This window comes from Pinus tabuliformis, chromosome 2_2, assembly GCF_031772625.1.
Source record: "Pinus tabuliformis cultivar Carrire ecotype Pingquan chromosome 2_2, CPIR1, whole genome shotgun sequence".
In the NCBI taxonomy this organism is placed as follows: Eukaryota; Viridiplantae; Streptophyta; class Pinopsida; order Pinales; family Pinaceae; genus Pinus; species Pinus tabuliformis.
In genome coordinates this window covers 1050681127-1050703988 of record NC_142300.1, presented here as the reverse complement: position 1 = coordinate 1050703988, position 22862 = coordinate 1050681127, and the positions used below count along the sequence as shown (strand labels likewise).

Sequence of the window (22862 nt, the reverse complement as noted above, 5' to 3'; positions counted from 1 at the left end):
TAGGTGATACTTGTGGCATATGAAAGCTGCGATGTGCGATGAGTCTTCAAGGTGCGCGATCTCGCGTTATCACGTTTTCGCAATTTCAAAAGCTTGTTTATATGATGTCCTCCATTACCCTTAAGAGAACGATTTTATTCGAAACTTATCATAAAACTTAAGTTTTTTGGGTATTGCGGGTGTTCTCCTAAGTTTATGATAGTGTGTTTTATTCAAAGGGAAATATAAGTGCTATTTTTTATTTTTAGAAGGGTCCCCATTTATTTAGTTTTATTACTAATACTAAATAAAAAGGGGGGTTGTTGCTGGCCACAACACCTTGTTGATAAAACCCACATATATCAACAAATCCAAAATTTTCTTTTCATATTCTTCCATGGTCATGTTTTCCATATTTAGGTCAAAGAACTCCCACATCTTCTTATCATAGTATTTCTATGAAATATACAAATGTTGAAGAAATTTCTTCAAACAATTCAAATATATGCTTTTCTCATTGCTAATTGGTTTCTACCACATGGAGGAATTTTATTGTAGTTGATATATCACAATCATGGCTTCTAGAATATATGAGTAACTACGCAACTAAAAATGTTTTATTATTCCAAGAAACTAAGTTTCAACATCATCTTATCATTTTTTTCACCATTAAAGTTTGATGGATTAAGCTTCCTAATCTTGCTTTGCAATCTATCTAGCTCATGTCTTCTTCTTTTTTTTCCTATAAGATATACTTTTGTGTTACTCCTTGAATCTTAAAATGCATAAACCTTATGGTTTAATTAGTTTAAGAGTAGTGATTTACTTGATCTCTATGAGAAATTATTAAGTTCTTGTATCCTCTTTAGTTATCCCTCCTTGCATGAGATTTTTCTTCTCCCTCATGTCTTAAACATGATCCATTCTTCATTTGTCTTTGTAGCTGACTTAGACTTTAAAGAAACTAAGTATTTGTTTGATTTTTTTCATCATATGTTCTTATTATTCTTTCATTATTAGATAAAGCACTTTACAATTTCACCTTGAAGATCCTCATAGTCTCTACGGACTTTGTGGGCTCCACCTTACTTCTTTGTCCATTAGACTATGTTTCCTCACCAGTTAAATTGATGTCTACATATTTAGATTCTCCTTCATTTCCCTAACATATTTGTGGACCATGCGTGTTTATGATCTATAATTCCTGATCTTGTTGTGTTTGTACACCTAATTTTGTAAAAATTTTGTTAATTAGAATTATGATTACATGACATTCTCCACCTTGATTCATCAATAGTACAAATGGAATAAACTATATTTTGACCCTTTAAGCATATTTTACACTAGATGTTCTTTCCACTAACTATACTCATGCTTCATTATGGTTTCTCTTAAAAACTTACATCCTTTGGAAAAGTGTCATTTCGATTCCATTATCCCCTTTTCACTATTGGAATATACTCAAAGGCCAACTTTTGCCACTTACAAAGGATATTTGTTTAGAAGTAGGAACTTTTTTATGTTAGGAACATTAAATAATATTTATTTGAGTACATATAGACTTTCATATTTAAAATTTGATGCCCAATTAAAATTTTGTATCAATGTGGAATTGTCAACATTATTTTTTTTTACATATTCTTGAAAGTAGTTTTAGAAAAACTATCTATCTCTCAAACCTAGAATTTTGAAAGACAAATCACTAAAGAAATGCTTTCTAGATTGATGAATATGTAAAAGGTCGAGTAAATATATTTTTCTAGTTTTGTGATCTAGGGTCACCTTTCCTCCTCAAAAAATATCAAAAATATCAAAAAATGTTATATAATACTGGTTTTTGGCCTCTTTTTATTTCCACATGATGTGTATTGGATCATTATAATATTTATCATTTATCTTGATATGTTTGAGAGTGGAAAAGTTTGAGTAATTAGGATGGATGCCAATTTTTTTGCATGGGCTCCATTTTGGATAATTAAGGTTTAAAACCTTCTAGAAGCATTTTGAGGAATTAAACGAAGTTTTTGTGACTTATTAAACATTTGTTGCACTTGCAAATGGGTGTGCATAATATTCTCAAAAGAAAATTCTACTCTTAGTGCATCCCAACTATTATCCTCCTCCACTCCTTGATGTCCACATACAACATCCAAAGATGAAGGTGTAAAATATATAAAACATGTTTCGAATGAGGACTTACTAGTAGGACTATGGATTTTTTTATATAAGAGAGTTGAATATAGACCATATCTTCATCCCGAGTCTTCATATCCTTCTAATTGTAATCCCTCAAAGGATAAAAGAAATTCTTGTAGTCTACCTCTTCTTTCTTATATGTTTGTAAATGGAATGTGATAGACCTATTTAACTTCATGTGCATTTACTGCCATAACATAGTCTAAAATGCACTAATAAATCTAGTGTCACTGTCCGAAATGATGCTTATTGGTATCCCCAAGTGCACTAATACTCATTCAAATAACAATCTTGCTACATCTTATTGTCTAATGGTCTTTTATAAAGCATGAGAATGCACATCACTTTGAACCTATCAACTACCACAAAGAAGTAGTCATTTACTATTTTGGTTGTTGGAAAACATCCCACAAAATCAATGCAAATGTTTTCCCAAAGAAGAATGGGTGTAGGTAAGGGATGGTGAAGACCCTATTTCTTACTACTCGGCTTGCCAATAAAATAGGATTTTCATACTCTAATTAATCTTGTGGCATCTTCTTGCATTTTGGGTCAGTACACATAACTCCATAAGTTGTCAATTGTTTCCCAATACCACAATGCCCTATAATATTGGAGGAATGAGCCTCTCTGAATAAGCTAGAATGGCTTACCTTTAGGAGCACAAAACTTATCTATGTTATAAAGTAACCCATTAGGGAGATGATAGTCAAATGTGTTTCCACCATCATCTAAAGAGACCTTCCCTATAGATGTTGAAGCATCTCCTTCTCATCTTTTGTGTGTGCCTTTCTCTATCCATCATGGGTGAAGGGATCCATGTCAAAAGAGTTTCCAAAGATATAATTTTATATGCTGGTGGGCTTGAAAGCATGTATGCCAACTTGTCCATGTTAACCTTCTTGTATTTCATGTGTAAATGAAATCATTAGAAGAACCTCATTGACTTGAAATGTATCATCTACCTCAATGTTTTGCCCATATGAATTTTTTTTATTTTCAATTGCTTTATATAATATATTTGTAGTTGATATTGATATATTTTACACATGGACATTACAATATTATATTTTTGATTGTTTTACACAACACATACATAATTATTGACATTGAAATATTTTACTCAATATAATCATTGAAATATTCTATTTACGATTCACATTGTCCACATTAAAATGTATCTTACTCTATAATATATGATATTGAAATATTTTAGTCATCATACATACTAAAATATTTTGTTTCTCATCCACATTGATTTTATTTTATTGATATTTTTTAAATTCCATATATCTAACTCATTAAGAATTGAATGAATGACTCCCATGGGGCATAGAGAAAATGTTGATAGGGTGTTATGTTAATATTGATAGGGTGTTAGGTTAAGGCACTTCGTGGTATAAATTTCATGAGCTTGAAACTCCATTGGAAAAATGCCAACCATGCTAAGGGCTGGTATAGCCATTAAAAATGATTTCATTTAAGGTAATAACTGAGATATTTTATTTATAGTGAACATGTATATATTTATGTTTTTTTGTGTGGGTGTCTATAAAGTAGATATCTAAATATCATGGATATTCAAACATCTTGTTTAAGTCCTACATTGAAATATTTTTACAACATAAAATAATTACATATCTTCCTCGCAAGTGATTAATTTCTTATATTTTCACTTCCCTTAAAGCCCTTATAAATAAAATATTTCAATTCTTTATGATGGGGCATATTTTAACATTTTAATGTGGAAAATGTGAATTATAAATAAAATGTTTCAATGTCAAATACATATATATTATGCCAACATGGATCCATCTAAAATCAAATCTATTTTCACTCTAAAAAGAAAATTATCTCTAAAAAAAAATGATTCCCTCTTAACATAACAATAAACCAAATAAATATTTTTTTAAATAATAATCAATATTATTTTCTAATTAATAAATATTCTATTTTTATTTAAAAAAACATACAATAAAAAGTATACATTTCTAAATACCTTTTTGCACTAACAAATAAGCCACATATTCAACCAAAACAATATAATAAAAAAAATCCAACACATTTTCTAATTAATAAATATTTTATTTTTATTTAGAAAAAAACATATAAGAAAAATTACACATTTCTAAAAACCTTATATACCTTTTTCATTAACAAATAAGCCACATATTCAACCAAAACAATATAATAAAAAGAACCAACACATCCCCTTGGATTCATATAGCCCTGACAAGTAAACCACATATTCCAGTCCCAACAATATTAAAAATAAAATAAAATAAAAATATATCCTTTTGCACTTACAAATAAACAAGATATTGAGCTGAAACAATTAAAAAATAAATAAATCAAAACCAATACATTCCCTTTGGTTCATATTCTAAATTAAATACCAAATAAATTACAGATTTGTATATATACCATTTTACACAACAAATAAAACCACATATTCCACTAAAATAGTGGAATAAATGACAAAAATTACTATTCATGTTTTTTTATTCCCCAAATAAATTACACATTTCTATATACCCTTTTAGACTACAAATAAAACCACATAGTCCACTAAAATAGTAGAATAAATGACAAAAAGAATTATTCATGTCCTTTGATTCCCCAAATAAATTATAGCCTTTGATTCCCCAAATAAATTACAGATTTCTATAAATACCATTTTACACTACAAATAAAACCACATATTCCACTAAAACAGTAGAATAAATGACAAAAAGAACGATTCATGTACTTTGATTCCCCAAATAAATTACAGATTTCTATATATACCATCTTACACAAGAAATAAAACCACATATTTCACTAAAACAGTAGAATAAATGAAGGAAAGAAATATTGATGCCCTTTGATTCCTATTGAGATGATAGCAAAACTTCATATGGAATAACCTATCAGCGGCCCTCGTCCGGATGAAATAAGACGGTTCATTTGAAATCGAAATTATATTTACGAAATGGGTTAGGGTTGATCGGAGGGAACAGAGTCCGAGAGTCAGTGGCTGCAAAGAAGCGGAGATAAGACATGGACATCACAGGCACCCAAAACCACTCGCGAAGAAATCGAAGAAAAGGGGAGTAGCCATCCATCACAATGCCTGCCAAAAATGCTCCTCCAGTGATGCCCAACACTCTCCATTTCCTCGCTGCCCCGTACTCTCTAAGACATTCCTCTACCATTCTTTCTTCTTCTATTCCCCACTTATTTCCTAGATTTAAATTTAAGACGGAGAGGCATCTACCCAAAACGACAGCGTCCTCAATTGCCGAGCAAGTGCCTTGACCCAGATCAGGTGTCATTGGGTGCAACGCGTCTCCAACAACTGTGACGCTCCCCTTGCCCTTTGCTTTCCTGTCCCACTCCCACGGCCACACCCACCTCAACTTTAGATCCGCTATACTCATTGTATCTGCGGAGCTGCCCTTTATTAACTCTCCAATGGGTTGAGGAAAATCTCTCACGGCCTTTAACGCTGCGCATCTCAGAGTCTCGGGATCGCGAGATACCTTGGCATCTGTAGAATTATTTATGGTGCTAATTATAACATAAATAAAAGCGAAGCACCTACATAATAAACAAAACTGAATTGATAAAGAGGTGGATATCATATTTAAGAAGTTACCTTGGGGTTGCAATTTCCTGGTTATAAACCAATAGACTTGTTTGTCTGTGCAGGGAACGAATTCTACCCTCACTCCTTTACCCACTATTTGTACAAATTTTTTCTCTGTTATATGATGGCCCTCAGGAAACATTGCCATCCCTCTAATGGCAACACGTCCGGTGGGCTTAGCTGCTTCTAAGCCAATGGCAGTTCCTATTACAAATTCAAAATTCAAATTTGAATTCCTTTAGCGCCTTTACTAAATTCAAAATAAAACGGAATTTGGAAAACTGTGGTAGACGAGGAAGCCAACGGAAGTTGCAGGAGGAGACGGGACAGGTTTGACAGTGGTCGCAGATACATTGAATACTGGAGCTTGCCGGAGGTAGGGTGATCGAGTTGCCGGAATATGCATGGAGATGTATGGCTTTCATCCATATGTAGCATGCCTCCAGATGCACGAATGTCCTGTGACAGGTACTTAGCGCTCATTTATGTTTCTATAGGGTTTGAAATAGGAACTGCCATACAATTACTATCATGTGTGGTCTTTAGAGCATTTAATCGTCTCTACATGTCACGGTCTTTTCGTAGCACATGGAGTTCAATATACTATGTCCTCAACTGAAGGACACAGGTTACAATCTTCGTTGGCTGTGTGTGGCCAATGGCATTCGTTCCTTTAGGGAGCATTGAAGTGACAAATTTTAAGTTAAAATCACCGAAGCGTGCTGAGATCATAAACTTTTTAATAGTTTGAGATTCCACGCAGAATTTTTATTCACATTCAACCTGTTTCATCCGTGACCTGTCTTGTCAATATATTTTGTCCATGTGCAAAGGTACCTCTCCCCAGACTCCCCCTCGTAATTTTTCTGGATGATTAGTGTTCAGTGTATCTGGATTGTTTTTTATTTTTATTTTTTATTTTTCAAAGTAAAGTGTAAATATAAATAGTGTTTTTAGAAATAGGTTTTACTTCTGAGACATAGTTGGGTTTTTATTTTCAAGTTTTAAAATGCAGCCAAAAGATCTTTTTGATTTCCTAAAAATAATATTTTTCATTTTAATAATAATTTTTTAAGTAATTATTAATATATATTTAATTTAAATTTGTTATTATTTAATTATAATTTTAAATATATAAATATATTCCATATTATTATATTTTAAATATATTTATGATTATAAAATAATAAAGTATAAATGTGATATCTCTAAATTATGTAAATATTTAATTTACTGCAAATTAAACAATTTGATGTTATTTTAATTACATAATTATTTTTTAAATTTTTATGCATAATTGAATTAGCAGTGATTTGTAAATATTGTTTTACTAGCTAAGTAGTTAGGAAAACACTTACTGACCTTCACTAATTTTTAAATGCTCAAGAAAAAGATAGGGGTATCTGAGATCAGGGAGAAAGAAAGGAGAGAAAAGAAAAAAAAGAGAGTTCGTGCTGAGACGTCAGCGAAAGTTCTGTTGCTACATCTAATTTGGACTAGATAGCCGTCAGAGATATTAAAGATATTCATGCAGATAAATTTCAACCTTTTTAATGCGTGACCCGTATTGTCGTCAGAGATATTAAAGATATTCACGCAGATAAATTTCAACCTTTTTAATCCGTGACCCATCTTGTCAATATATTTTGTTGATGTGCAGAGGGTAGCTATCACTAGACTCCCCCTAGTAATTTTTATGGAAGATTAGTGTTTAGTGTATCTGGATGGTTTTTTATTTTTCAATGTAGAGTGTAAATATAAATAGTGTTTTTAGAAATAGGTTTTACCTCTGAGATATACCTGGGTTTTTATTTTCGAATTACTTTTTCAAGTTTTAGTATGGAGCCAAAAGATCTTACTTTTTGATTTCCCGAAAGTAATAAAGTTTTTAAGTAATTATTAATATATATTTAATTTAAACTTTTTAATATTTAATCAAAATTTTAAATATATAAATATATTTAATATTAATATAAAATAATATTATATTTTAAACATATTTATCATTATAAAATAATAAAGTATAAAATTAAAAAGGTATATGCTCAATAGAAAAATCTAATGATAGACTTTGTTCATTATTTTCATAGGAACATAAAATTCAATTATATTTTAACTTGGTTATTATCTTAAAATAATACAATTATATTTTAATTAATTTATTATCTTAAAATAATATTTTATTTTAATATAATTATTTTTTATTATCTTCATTTTCAAGCTTAATCTAACAAAAATAAGGTAGAAAGAGTGTGAGAGTGAAAACCTACTTTTTATGAATTACCAATAAGTTATTATAAATGGTTTGGTTTTTTTCCATTTTAAATAATAATAGTGACTAAACTATCTCTATTCACATACAACACTTAATAATATTTTTTCCATAATATTTTATTTTAATATATATATTTATACATATAGTGAAAACCTAGATTTTATGAATTACTAATAAATTATCAAAATTATCATCAATAATTGTAATGAAGCTATCACCATTCACATATAACACTTAATAATATATATTTTTTATAATATTTTATTTTAATATATATTTATAGTGGAAACGTACCTTTTATGAATTACCAACAAATTATTATTAATTTGATTTTCTTTTAATTAATAGTGATGAATCTATCTCTATTAACATCTATATATATATATATATGAAATTGCTAACTATACCCACATTAAATTGTCATTTTGTTTTAATGCCTCTAGTACTTTTATAAAAATCATAAAATTGTTTTGATTGTGTTATATAATGGTTACTTTAGATTAATATGTAAGTTTGTTAGAGTGTTTCCCATGTTTCTATAAAAAAAAAAGGGAGTAGTCTAATTTATAAATGAAATATTTTTTTTTGGTTATTTTTAATTAAAATTTGGCTGAAATTTTTAAATAAATAAGTTTAAGTTATTTAATATGTGAAATTTAAATGCTCTAGGTTTCAGGTGTTAAATCTATTTATGCATTCAAAAATGTATTTTAAACAACAAAAAATCACAATCTTATTACTTGTGATTGTATCATGAAATTCAAGTGAAAAAACCATTTCATTTATAAATGAGAATACGCCAAAAAAAATATAAAATTGTTTTGATTTTGTATCATAATAATTATTTTTAACTATTTTTAATTGGAAAAATATAATAATTTTCTATATGGCTTAAAATTTTAAAGTTTGAGATGTGATTTAAGGGTTGAGATTGAAAGACGATAATGCTTAAGGTTTAATAAAGAATACACATTGATATGTATATGTATGCAAACTTTTACTACCATCATATTATAACCTTTGCATTGGTATGATAGGGTATAGGTAAAAAGAAGATTGACAATGTAGGGTATTGATAAAGTAAAAAAATCAAAGAAAAGATTATACTTTTGACTCAAAGGTCACTTTACCAAGGTATAAAACTAAGTATACAATTTGCTAGTTATCAATTCTAATATTTCAAAGATTTTTTTATCTATATGAAGTAAAGAAAATAATTTTACATATATATTTTGTGTCACACTCCATGGTAAAAATACCATATATAAAAAAAAAATTAATTACATCTCAAATACTTTATGTCCCACCTTATACATACCCGAACATAAACATTACTATACACATGTATAAATGATGGTTCTCGAATACCCATGCGCTGTCATGGTTCACATATCCACATGGTCAACCTATTACCCAAAGTTTACTTTCTGTTTTATTACCCTACGAATTCATGGGTGATTGGATGAGGTCAAAGGTTAACACTTGGTTGTAGTACCGTGTAAACTCCAATGCCAGGTGTGACGGACATGTAATGCCTTCACCTACCTTGGCCAGGTGTCCAGCACCGTGCAAGGGCCATGTGAAGTTTCGGAACGCGCGCTAGGGTTTACGCGCCATTCTTCTGCTTGGATGGACGGCGAGGATTTCCTGCGCAGATCCAAGGGCTCACATATGTTCCAGGGTTTAGTGGGTTTATATATATTCCCAACCGCATGTTTCGGGTTCATTTGTTCCTGTTGGGTTTACCGGATGCTTGTTCAACTCCGCGAATTCCTTGTCTCCGTCGTGTGCCAGGTCTTGCCCAGCCATCCAGGTAATTATCCGCCGATTCAAGAATTTCATTACAGCTGATGTACACTCAATATTTGATGACACAGAGTTAATTGTTTTAGTTAATAAAATCTCATGACTAATTTCTATTGTTCGCTGTTGCAGGGGTTTACCTCTTGATGCTCCTGCTGCTCCAGGATAGAACATGCGTTCGAAATACTCTCAGGTATTTATCCTCTACAATGGATGCAGAGCTTCGATTTGTTTAGATGCCTGAGGGTTTACTTGTATCGTCTTATTCTTTGGCTGAGGGTTTCCTCATGGCACTCTTATTGCTGTCTCAGGGTTCCTCTGTTCGGCCCAAACCCTGATTGAGATTAGCGGTCAGCCTTGCCATGCCGAAACCCGCATCAAGTCTGGTTACACAGTCTTGTGTTATATGTGTTTATTTTGATACCTCGCTTAGAGTTTGTGTATTTGGCTTCAATGGTTCACGGCCTTCCTTGCCAGAACCGGATGAACTCGATTTAAGTTGGAATATATGTTATCTCAGTTCTTTTGCTGTTAGATATTAGTTTGTGTTCTCTCAAGTGTATCGGGTTTCATGAAGAGGCCAGGGTTTGTCCCTCGACTCTCTGGACATTTATGGACAGTCTATTACTGTACCCTTCGGGTTTCATTTATCACGCTGTTAATGTATATATATTTCTCTTTCCTCCCTTGGAGTATGATGAACATGTTTCCGCTGAGTTAAGTTACAGCAATAACTTTGTTGTCCATATGCATATGAGCTTTGCTTTCCAACTGTACAGTGCTCGTTTCGTTTAAAATTATTGTCTGGTTATCTATTGCATATGAACTTGGTTTATCGATTGCATGTGATCTTGGTTTATCTACTGCATATGAACTTGCCTCTTCAAATATACAGATTCACTTCTGCTATTATCTTTCCTCTGCTAACAGAGTCGAGACGTACCTTTCGAGGGTTTGTTTATAATATCCCTCTGCTCACACGACGTTTTCGTGACTGTACACGGCAGTTGAATGGCCACTTACCACCGCGGTTCTGTGCCAACAGAATGCCTTTACTGGTTAAATAATGGTTTCCATTTGTATTCCGCATTAATACAGTCGTCTTTAACTTGTTTTACATGTATGGTGAAACTAGACCCTAGGTACAGGGTTCGATAGGCATTCTTGGAACGGCCTCACCGTATTCTATTACGGCACTTAGTGTCCAATGTATTTCATGACTGTTACAGTAATACGACTATTCAATGTTGATCTATTGTTTCCATGATTCTTTTCTAAGGTTAAAGATTGTTAACGGTTTCTTTTGCCATTGAATAATTTATGCATTGGTTGCCATGCACTTACTGTTATAGTACTGAAGACCTTCGTGAGGTTTTATACAGATATACCTCGGCTATTCGTAGCTATTATTTCTATGCAACTACCATGCATCTCATTCTTCTGGTTCACATGCATCGACTCTTACAGTCGCTTATGCACTGATTTATATAGTTAACATGTATCGGTTCTTTCAGTTATTTATGCAATGAGTTTAACAACTATCATGCATCGATTCCTTTAGTTACTTATGCCATGAGTTTAACAGCTATCATGTATCGATTCTTTCAGTTTCTCATGCATTGATTTTTACAGCTATCATGTATCAATTTGTACAGTTAACAAGCTTCGGCTCTTATAGTTAACAGGCATTTATCTCACAATCAACATGCATTTATATAGTAGCTAGTTTCCGTGTTAGGCTTGAACAGTCAGTAATATTTGCTCATAGAACTGTCTGTAATACTTCAGGTAACTGTTATCTAGCTAGCCACAGAAAACTTGAGCTTAACTATACTTTACTCCTTTATACCAATATACGGAATACAGAGGTTTGAGTCTGGTGACTAACCATACCTGATTTGTCAGACACAAGAATCAACGCTCCAGAAGTTCACCTGCAATTTGTATGCTTGCTCTTATCCACCCAACCATGAGATCCATTGATACATTGGATTCTCCCCCCGAGCTGTCCTGCAGGCCTGCAGCCCTCAACAAGACTCATGCACTGTTGTGCTAGGGTTATCTGGTCCTTACCAGACTTAACCCTCTTTTCTTTCTCTTTTCTTCTCTCTTCCAATTTCTCTCTCCCTCTCTGTCCCAACAGACCAGGGGTTTTCCTTCCCAGGACTTTTCCTGGCTGAAGGGTTAGTTTCTTTTTCAGTTTTATAACTGTTTCTTTTTCTTTAGAAATCCTCCCTTAGGAGACTGCCAGCATTTTTCCAAAATATCTTTCATTCATAAAATAAAGTAATATCATTTAACAACAGTAACTAACAGTTCACATTAGTTTCTTACCATAGTAACTTTTCATAATTACATGTTTTACGGGGTCATCACATCTTCCCCCCCTGGGATTGGACATCGTCCCGATGTCTATTCCCATTAAATAAGTCCGGATAAACTTTCCTCATAAGCTCCTCATCTTCCCAAGTAGCCTCCTCAGGCCCATAGTGCTGCCACAGCACTTTAATTTGGGTAATAACCCGTTTCCGCAGCCGCACTTCTCTCCGGTCGAGAATGCTCTGTGGTTCGACCAGAACCTCGCCTTCCGGTTCGACCTGCAGACAATCAATAACTTCAATCAGTTTCCATTAAGTATATCCGCATGTTCAAAACAACGGGATTAATTCTTACCCGAACATCTTGCCATTTGATCACATGTTTAGGATCATATACATATTTCTTTAGGACAGAAACGTGGAAAACATTGTGAATTCTAATATGGCTTGGCAAGGCGAGTTGGTAAGCCACCGGCCCCACTCTAGCCAAGATCTGAAAAGGTCCAAAGTACCGAGGAGCCAGCTTGGCACATCCGCTCCATTGCAGTGTGCTTTTCCTGGCTTGGATCCTCACAAACACGTGGTCACCAACCTGATATTCTTTAAACCTTCTTTTTCTGTCTGCAAAACTTTTCTGCCGGTCCTGTGCAACCTTCAAATTGGCACGCACTCTTTTCACCATGTCTTCCATTTCTTTAAGCATTTCCGGACCCAAACTCAGCTTATCCTCAGGTCCACCCCAACTTGAGGGTGTGCGGCATTTTCGCCCATACAGAACCTCAAAGGGGCTCAACTGTGTCGAGGTATGATATCCATTGTTATATGCGAATTCAACCAGGTGCAAATACTCTTCCCATTGATTTGGTTTCGTCATCACATACGCTCTCAACATATCTTCCAACACTTGATTTACTCGCTCGGTTTGACCATCGGTCTGCGGGTGGTAGGCTGTGCTAAAGTTCAGCTGTGTTCCCAACTCAGCGAACAACGTCCTCCAAAAGGTGGATGTAAACTTTACATCCCGGTCTGAAATGATTACCTTCGGTAGTCCATGCAGTCTGAACACATTCTGCATAAAAAGGTGAGCAATTTGCACCGCTTTATAAGTGGACTGCACGGGTATGAAATGTGCCGCCTTACTCAACTTATCAACCACCACCATGATGGAATCATGGTTTTTCCTCATTCGTGGCAAACCGGTTATAAAATCCATGGAAATGGTTTCCCATTTCCATTCCGGAATAGGCAAAGGTTGTAATAGCCCGGCCGGATGCTGATGTTCTGCCTTAATTTGCTGGCACTCTAAACACTTTGCCAGATACTCAACCACTTGCTTCTTCATTCTAGGCCAGAAATATTCCTTCCTAAGTGCAGTGACCATCTTCTGGTATCCTGGATGGCCAGTGTAGTGGCTGGTATGGAACTCGTCCAGAATCAGGTTCTTAAGGTCATTTGAATCAGGTACATATAATCTTTTATGGAAATACAGCATGCCAGCATTGTCCAATGTATAACCTTGCTGTAATCTTTCATTAACTGATTGCTGTACTTGCTGTTTTAACTGTTGGTATTCAGCATCCTGATTTGCTGCTGATTTAATCTGCTCAAACAGAGAGTTTCGCCACTTGCTGACTGAAAGTTCACACAAACACTGCACCTTTCGACTCAATGCATCAGCCACCCGGTTCTCTTTGCCTTTTAAGTGCTTAATCTCGAAGTCAAATCCGCTTAGGAAATCTGCCCAACGACCTTGTCTTGCATTCAAGGTAGGTTGATTGAAATAATTGGTCAAGCTGTGATGATCTGTTAACAACAGAAATTTCCTCCCCAAGAGGTAATGTCGCCACATTTTCAGCGCATGAATAACAGCTGTTAATTCTAGATCGTAAGCAGAGTACTTCTGCTCATGATCTTTTAATTTCCTATATTCATACGCAATTACTTTCCCTTCCTGCATTAATACCCCACCCACACCCTCTTTACTTGCATCAGTACACACAACGTAATCCTTATTAGGATCAGCTATACTCAATATGGGTGCAGTGGTGAGTAAATGCTTCAATCGATCAAAACTCTGCTGACATTCTGCTGTCCACTTAAACGCCTTCCCTTTTTTCTGCAAAGAAGTGATAGGGTAGGCTATCCTTGAGAAACCTTCCACATTTCTTCGGTAATAGCCAGCTAGTCCCATAAAGGATCTGACATCAGCTACATCCTTGGGTATGGGCCATTCCATAATCGTCTTTATTTTCTCAGGATCTACTGCAATTCCTTCTTTAGTAATCACAAGGCCCAAATATTGAATTTCCTCCTTGAAAAAGTCACACTTACTAAACTTAGCATATAACTGATGTTCCCGAAGAGTTTGCAACACCATCCTCAGGTGCTCTTTGTGTTCCTCATGGGAACGAGAATATATCAGAATATCATCAATGAATATCAGCACGAATTTGTCCAAAAACCTATGAAACACGTTGTTCATCAAACACATAAAGGTGGCGGGTGCATTGGTCAAGCCAAAAGGCAGCACCACAAACTCGTAATGCCCATAGCGTGTTCTGAAAGCGGTTTTGGCAATGTCCTCCTCTTTAATTCTGATCTGATGATAACCAGATCGCAAATCGATCTTGGAGAAAACCTTTGCTCCCTTTACCTGATCAAAGAGTTCATCAATCCGAGGCAAGGGGTATTTGTTCTTAATCGTGAGCTTGTTCAGCTGACGATAGTCTATACACATACGGAGGGTTCCATCTTTCTTTTTGACAAATAGCACTGGAGCTCCCCACGGTGACACGCTGGGGCGGATATAATTCTTGTCCAGCAACTCTTGCAGTTGCATTTTTAATTCTGTCAACTCGGGTACGCTCATCTGGTACGGTGCCCGTGACACCGGGGCTGCCCCTGGTGTTAACTCTATAGTAAAGTCTATGTCTCTTTTTGGAGGCAATCCTGGTACCTCTTCAGGAAAAACATCCACAAATTCCTGCACCACCGGAATGCTGTCTAATGCAGATATTTTGTCTTTCTGGTTTGCATAACCCACTTGGATAGCGTAAATCTGGCACTTCTTTCTGAGACATTTGGCTAGCTGAGAAGCAGTGATAGGTCGGATCTGTACAGGGTGTTTAATCCCCTGCAACTCTTGCTGCTGCCCCAAGTCATCCTTGTAATAGATAGTTTTGGTCTTGCAGTTTACCAACGACCAATGTTTTTCCAGCCAATCCATACCAATTAGGATGTCGTAGGACCCCAATGGAAGTACATTCAGGTCTGCTGTAATTGGCTGCCCTGCTATGATGAAAGGACAGTTATTAATTTTGGCTAAGACCCGTCTCTTAGCTCCTGTGGCTAGCTGTACCAGCCATGGGTTTTTGAACTTTTCAGCAGATAACTTACACTATTCTACTATTTTTGGGCTAACATAACTTAAAGTAGCTCCTGGGTCAATAAGAACAACTATAGAAAAATTTGAAATTTTACCTTCAAACTCCACCATGGTCGGCTGGTATTCCGCTTGACGGTCATCCAAGGCTGCGTTAATCCTGGGTACGCTGCGCGCCACTTCCCCAACAGTCGATGCTTCTTGGATCTGAGATATTTGATCCACTCCTTTACGCTGAGGGCAGTTCTTAACATAATGCGGTCCTCCACAACCCCAACATTGGACTGGAGGTCGGGTTACTCCCTCAAGGTCAGACCTGGCAGGTGGTTCACTGATTCTGCTCTCACTTGGTTTAGTCCGAAATGTACTCTTTGCTACATTTCTGCCAATCTGTCCTTTACCAGCACCCTTGCTGCCATTACCACGACTTCCTTTGTTATTACCAGCAACTCTGTTGCTCTTTCTTTCATTCCACCTTTTATTTGAAATGTCTCCTTTCTGTTTGTTTTGCTGATAACAGATTCTTGCCTTACGAATCGCCTCGTCCATTGTCCTAGGATTATCAAACTCAATGCGTTCTCTTATATAGGCTGGTAAGCTGCTCACAAATCTCTGCACTTTGGCCTTCTCCTCCTTGATGTATGGCACATAGCGAAGCAGGGAAGTGAAGCGGTTAATGAACTCGTCCATGGACTGTTGTCCCAGTCGTAAATCATGGAATTCCCGTGCCTTCTCATCATAGAAACGCTCGGTTAGATATCTCTCCTTGAAGTATTTCTGAAACTTTTCCCAGGTTATGTTTTTCTCACTTACTCCTTTTACAATTTTAATTTCTTCCCACCACAGGGTTGCTTTGCCCTGTAGCTGGAAGATGGCCAGCCGCGCCTTCAGATTCTGATCATACTCATACAGCTGGAAATACTTGTTAATGTTAATTAACCAAGCCTCTGCCGCTTCTTCCTGCTCTCCATCAAAATGTGGAGGCTTAATTTTCCGGAATTCTCCCTGTAATTCCATTTTCTGCCTCTTTGAAGTCTGCTGTTCTACTACATTGTCAGAGTGGTCCTCCTTCTCCTCTGAGATTTCAGGTGCATAATTCCGTTCTTCAGTTGCCCTTTGTTGTTCTGCACTGGGATTGGCTAATGGTGGATTCTGTCTGTCCGACAGACTCTTCAATATTCTTTCCTGCTCCACTGTCAATCGTGCGTTGTCTTCTCGCAGACGCGCCATTTCATTTTTCAGTTCTTGAACAGTTTGCAGTATCGCCAGATTGGTACTGCGTGTCTCTGCACCAAGCTGTACCCACAACTCTGGATTTTCCCGAGGAATGCTGTCAGCTCCCTGCATTTCCTCCATCTTTATTGTTGACTGTTAGCGAATTGTTGTTTCTGTATTTATCCCCTAATTAATAAACAGAAAACAGTTAGCGGACTTTAATTCTTCCTCATACATGTACTATATGATGCAGCTGGATCTTACTGCTCCAGAGGCCACAGTTCTGAAACCTCTGCTCTGATACCACATTGTCACACTCCATGGTAAAAATACCATATATAAAAAAAAAAATTAATTACATCTCAAATACTTTATGTCCCACCTTATACATACCCGAACATAAACATTACTATACACATGTATAAATGATGGTTCTCGAATACCCATGCGCTGTCATGGTTCACATATCCACATGGTCAACCTATTACCCAAAGTTTACTTTCTGTTTTATTACCCTACGAATTCATGGGTGATCGGATGAGGTCAAAGGTTAACACTTGGTTGTAGTACCGTGTAAACTCCAATGCCAGGTGTGACGGACATGTAATGCCTTCACCTACCTTGGCCAGGTGTCCAGCACCGTGCAAGGTCCATGTGAAGTTTCAGAAAGCACGCTAGGGTTTACGCGCCATTCTTCTGCTTGGATGGACGGCGAGGATTTCCTGCACAGATCCAAGGGCTCACATATGTTCCAGGGTTTAGCGGGTTTATATATACCCCAAACCGCATGTTTCAGGTTTATTTGTTCCTGTTGGGTTTACCGGATGCTTGTTCAGCTCAGCGAATTCCTTGTCTCCGTCGTGTGCCAGGTCTTGCCCAGCCATCCAGGTAATCTATCCGTCGATTCAAGAATTTCATTACAGCTGATGTACACTCAGTATCTTGATGACACAGAGTTAATTGTTTTAGTTAATAAAATCTCATGACTAATTTCTATTGTTCGCTGTTGCAGGGGTTTACCTCTTGATGCTCCTGCTGCTCTAGGATAGAACATGCGTTCGAAATACTCTCAGGTATTTATCCTCTACAATGGATGCAGAGCTTCGATTTGTTTAGATGCCTGAGGGTTTACTTGTATCGTCTTATTCTTTGGCTGAGGGTTTCCTCATGGCACTCTTATTGCTGTCTCAGGGTTCCTCTGTTCGGCCCAAACCCTGATTGAGATTAGCAGTCGGCCTTGCCATGCCGAAACCCGCATCAAGTCTGGTTACACAGTCTTGTGTTATATGTGTTTATTTAGATACCTCGCTTAGAGTTTGTGTATTTGGCTTCAATGGTTCACAGCCTTCCTTGCCGGAACCAGATGAACTCGATTTAAGTTGGAATATATGTTATCTCAGTTCTTTTGCTGTTAGATATTAGTTTGTGTTCTCTCAAGTGTATCGGGTTTCATGAAGAGGCCAGGGTTTGTCCCTCGACTCTCTGGACATTTATGGACAGTCTATTACTGTACCCTTCGGGTTTCATTTATCACGCTGTTAATGTATATATATTTCTCTTTCCTCCCTTGGAGTATGATGAACATGTTTCCGCTGAGTTAAGTTACAGCAATAACTTTGTTGTCCATATGCATATGAGCTTTGCTTTCCAACTGTACAGTGCTCGTTTCGTTTAAAATTATTGTCTGGTTATCTATTGCATATGAACTTGGTTTATCAATTGCATGTGATCTTGGTTTATCTACTGCATATGAACTTGCCTCTTCAAATATACAGATTCACTTCTGCTATTATCTTTCCTCTGCTAAACAGAGTCGAGACGTACCTTTCGAGGGTTATTTATAATAACAAGGGTTTGTTTTATAATGACGAGGGTTTGTTTATAATATCCCTCTGCTCACACGACGTTTTCGTGACTGTACACGGCAGTTGAATGGCCACTTACCACCGCAGTTCTGTGCCAACAGAATGCCTTTACTGGTTAAATAATGGTTTCCATTTGTATTCCGCATTAATACAGTCGTCTTTAACTTGTTTTACATGTATGGTGAAACTAGACCCTAGGTACAGGGTTCGATGGGCATTCTTGGAACGGCCTCACCGTATTCTATTACGGCACTTAGTGTCCAATGTATTTCATGAATGTTACAGTAATACGACTATTCAATGTTGATCTATTGTTTCCATGATTCTTTTCTAAGGTTAAAGATTGTTAACGGTTTCTTTTGCCATTGAATAATTTATGCATTGGTTGCCATGCACTTACGGTTATAGTACTGAAGACCTTCGTGAGGTTTTATACACATATACCTCGGCTATTCGTAGCTGTTATTTCTATGCAACTACCATGCATCTCATTCTTCTGGTTCACATGCATCGACTCTTACAGTCGCTTATGCACTGATTTATATAGTTAACATGTATCGTTTCTTTCAGTTATTTATGCAATGAGTTTAACAGCTATCATGCATCGATTCCTTCAGTTACTTATGCCATGAGTTTAACAGCTATCATGTATCGATTCTTTCAGTTTCTCATGCATTGATTTTTACAGCTATCATGTATCAATTTGTACAGTTAACAAGCTTCGGCTCTTACAGTTAATAGGCATTTATCTCACAATTAACATGCATTTATATAGTAGCTAGTTTCCGTGTTAGGCTTGAACAGTCAGTAATATTTGCTCATAGAACTGTCTGTAATACTTCAGGTAACTGTTATCTAGCTAGCCACAGAAAACTTGAGCTTAACTATACTTTACTCCTATATACCAATATACTGAATACAAAGGTTTGAGTCTGGTGACTAACCATACCTGATTTGTCAGACACAAGAATCAACGCTCCAGAAGTTCACCTGCAATTTGTATGCTTGCTCTTATCCACCCAACCATGAGATCCATTGATACATTGGATTCTCCCCCCCGAGCTGTCCTGCAGGCCTGCAGCCCTCAACAAGACTCATGCACTGTTGTGCTAGGGTTATCTGGTCCTTACCAGACTTAACCCTCTTTTCTTTCTCTTTTCTTCTCTCTTCCAATTTCTCTCTCCCTCTCTGTCCCCACAGACCAGGGGTTTTCCTTCCCAGGACTTTTCCTGGCTGAAGGGTTAGTTTCTTTTTCAGTTCTATAACTGTTTCTTTTTCTTTAGAAATCCTCCTTTAGGAGACTGCCAGCATTTTTCCAAAATATCTTTCATTTATAAAATAAAGTAATATCATTTAACAACAGTAACTAACAGTTCACATTAGTTTCTTACCATAGTAACTTTTCATAATTACATGTTTTACGGGGTCATCACATTTTGCATGTTAGAGGAACCAAACAATCCAATGGGATCTATTAGTTGTCTTTCATAATAAAGAGATTTAAATCTTGAATCTCTCACTCTTCACAAGACTCACATTATTTTGATCACCAATTAAACTTCCTCCACACATTTATACATATATTTTAGTTTAAATTATATATATAATTAAAAAAATTATACTCACTATGAGAAAACACAATTTAACTTACTTAAATAAAACAAAATCTTATAAAAATAGAAATGAAATTCTTATAAAAATACGAATAGAATTATGTAATGAATAACTTAAATAAAAAAAATTGCACAGCTTCTTTTTCATATGAGCAAACACCTTGAAATGCAGTTAAATGAAAATTTATATTAGTCAACCGTGCATTCGCTTTCCTGCATACCTACCAACGAAAACCACTGGTAAAAGGGATTAGGCAATGCATACCTTTGGACAGATGGGTTTGGTTCGCGAGCAATAGATTGCACCCACCCAAATCAAATCCATCAAGGAGAACATCTTTACACACCACTGACCTGGGCCCAGTCCTTTTCCAAACTCAAGTTGTCACACCTACCTGCCTTCTCTCTTGCCGCCTGCTTGAGCCTAGAGCTAACTTAAATATCATGGAGAAGTAATTACACGCATTTTTTATCATATGAACACGCACCTTGAAAAGCAATTAAATAAAGAATTGGATCCATACACCATGGCTTCTTACCCAGACAACTGGTGTTATATAATGCATACCAACCAACGAAAACAACTGGTAAAACAGATTTCATAAATCATGGATTCCTACCCATACAACTGGTGTTATATGATGGATACATTGGATGTTATAAAATTAATAAATGAAAAGAACTGGTTCATGATGGATACCTTGGATATGAAAAGAACTGGTTCCACAACAGGTACCTACATGTACGGCTGCTGCTATATTATTGGTTGGCTTGCCAATGAGCATTAAATCCAACTCAGCTCGTTTAATGCTTATTTAATAACAACAGATTCCTACTCATTGTACGGGTGTCATACAATTACCAAAAGATGGAAGCTTCGATCATCTGTGGGCCCCGGGTATTCATTAGCCTTTACACGCGGAGCACTGAAGTGACATTTTAAGATCAAATCATAAAATTTTATGGTTCTAACTTGCCACTTCAATCACATTGAGACTCCATGCAGATTTTTTTAAGATAATTTCCAACCTGTTTCAGCCAAATTCTTTGGTCCATGCAGAGTTTATTTTTAAGGTATTCTGTAATTATTTTATTTTTGAAATGAGGATTTTTTTATTTTTTTATTTTTTTAAATGATTTAAAATATATAAATAAATTCAATTTAATGAAATTGTTTTAAAACATTTAAATTATTGTCTCTAATTTTAATAAAAAAATTAAATTTTAATTGAAAAATATTTCTAGAAAAACGTAAGAAAATCAGACTACAAATACTTATTCTTATAAACTTCCTATTCTTATATTTAATTTTCATTTATATAGATGACTAGCATATTATAAATCTAAATCTATTATTATTCTTATTCTTATTTATAGATTAGAGTGTAAATATAATGGATTTATTTTTAAAGAAATATTATTATTTCTTTTTTAATTAGAATTAGAAATTTTGGAAAATGTCTCTTCAACATTTGTAATTTGGAAACAAATTATTCAATAATTTTTATTGTTTAAAAATATTTTGAATATATAAATGAATTTTGAATATTTTAAATCAAATCTAAAATTAAAAAATAAATAAAATATTTGAAGTGTCTGAGAATGATTAATGTAACTGAAAATAAAAAATCACCAATAATTCACATTTCAAATTTATTCCACTTGCACAGTCTACTTTGTGAACCATGTTTCACATGGCATGACATTATAAGATAAAATCATCTAGGGATGTTGGGGTCATAAATTTATCTGGCGGTGAACCATATTTCACATGGCATGACATTATAAGATAAAATCATCTACGGATGTTGGGGTCATAAATTTATCTGGGATCATAAATTTATCTGGTCCTAACCTACCAGGTCCATCACCTTGAGTTTCCATGGAGAATATTTATGTAGATAATTGCCAATCTGTTTTATGTGTGACATGTTCCTTGCTGGTCAAGATTCTAGGTAATCTTTTTGAGATATTGTGTAATTATTCTTTTAAATAACAAAATAATTTAGTGATTTTTTTTAAATATATAAATGAATTTAATTTAATGAAAATTTCTTTAAACCTGTAAATTATAATCACTTTATATTGGGTGATTTTAATAAATTTGATTAAATTTTGATTGAAAAATATTTTAAAAAATTCCAAAATTAAAAAAATCAAATTACATATAGGCATCCAAGAAACCTCATATTCTTACATTTAATTTTCATTTGTATAAATAATTAGTATACTGCATCACTTATTTTATTATTTCAAAATATAAAACAATCAAACTACATAAGCTCATCCTCATACACCTCATATTCTTACATTTAATTTTCATTTATATGGATAATTAGTGTACTATAAATTTTGATTACTAATTATTATTATTTCAAAACGTAAAACAATTCTACAATATATGTTCATTTTTTAATGTCTCCCATACTAAATTATAAGATGTTTCTAAATACAAAAACTTATTGTTTACTATAGTTCAATTAATTTCATCCATATGAACAGTTGTCCTGATAAAAAATAGTTGTCCAAAACAATAATTGATCGGGACTTCCAACTAAGACACGACATGGCTGATGGCAGTATCCGTT

At 35.0% G+C, this 22862-nt stretch overlaps 1 protein-coding gene across 1 annotated transcript; it reads right to left on the bottom strand.

The window, feature by feature from the left end:
- Positions 1–5018: 5018 nt before the first annotated feature.
- On the bottom strand, positions 5019–5663 carry LOC149196981 (monooxygenase 3-like). Its single transcript, XM_089403818.1, has one exon. It carries the CDS (start codon positions 5592–5594, stop codon positions 5118–5120), a length of 477 nt encoding a protein of 158 aa, XP_089259944.1. The 5' UTR covers positions 5595–5663; the 3' UTR covers positions 5019–5117.
- Between the last annotated feature and the right edge of the window lie 17199 nt (positions 5664–22862).

Bases quoted from the DNA above. Each gene is read 5' to 3' on its own strand.
- LOC149196981 (XM_089403818.1), bottom strand. From the start codon at position 5,594: ATGAGTATAGCGGATCTAAAGTTGAGGTGGGTGTGGCCGTGGGAGTGG.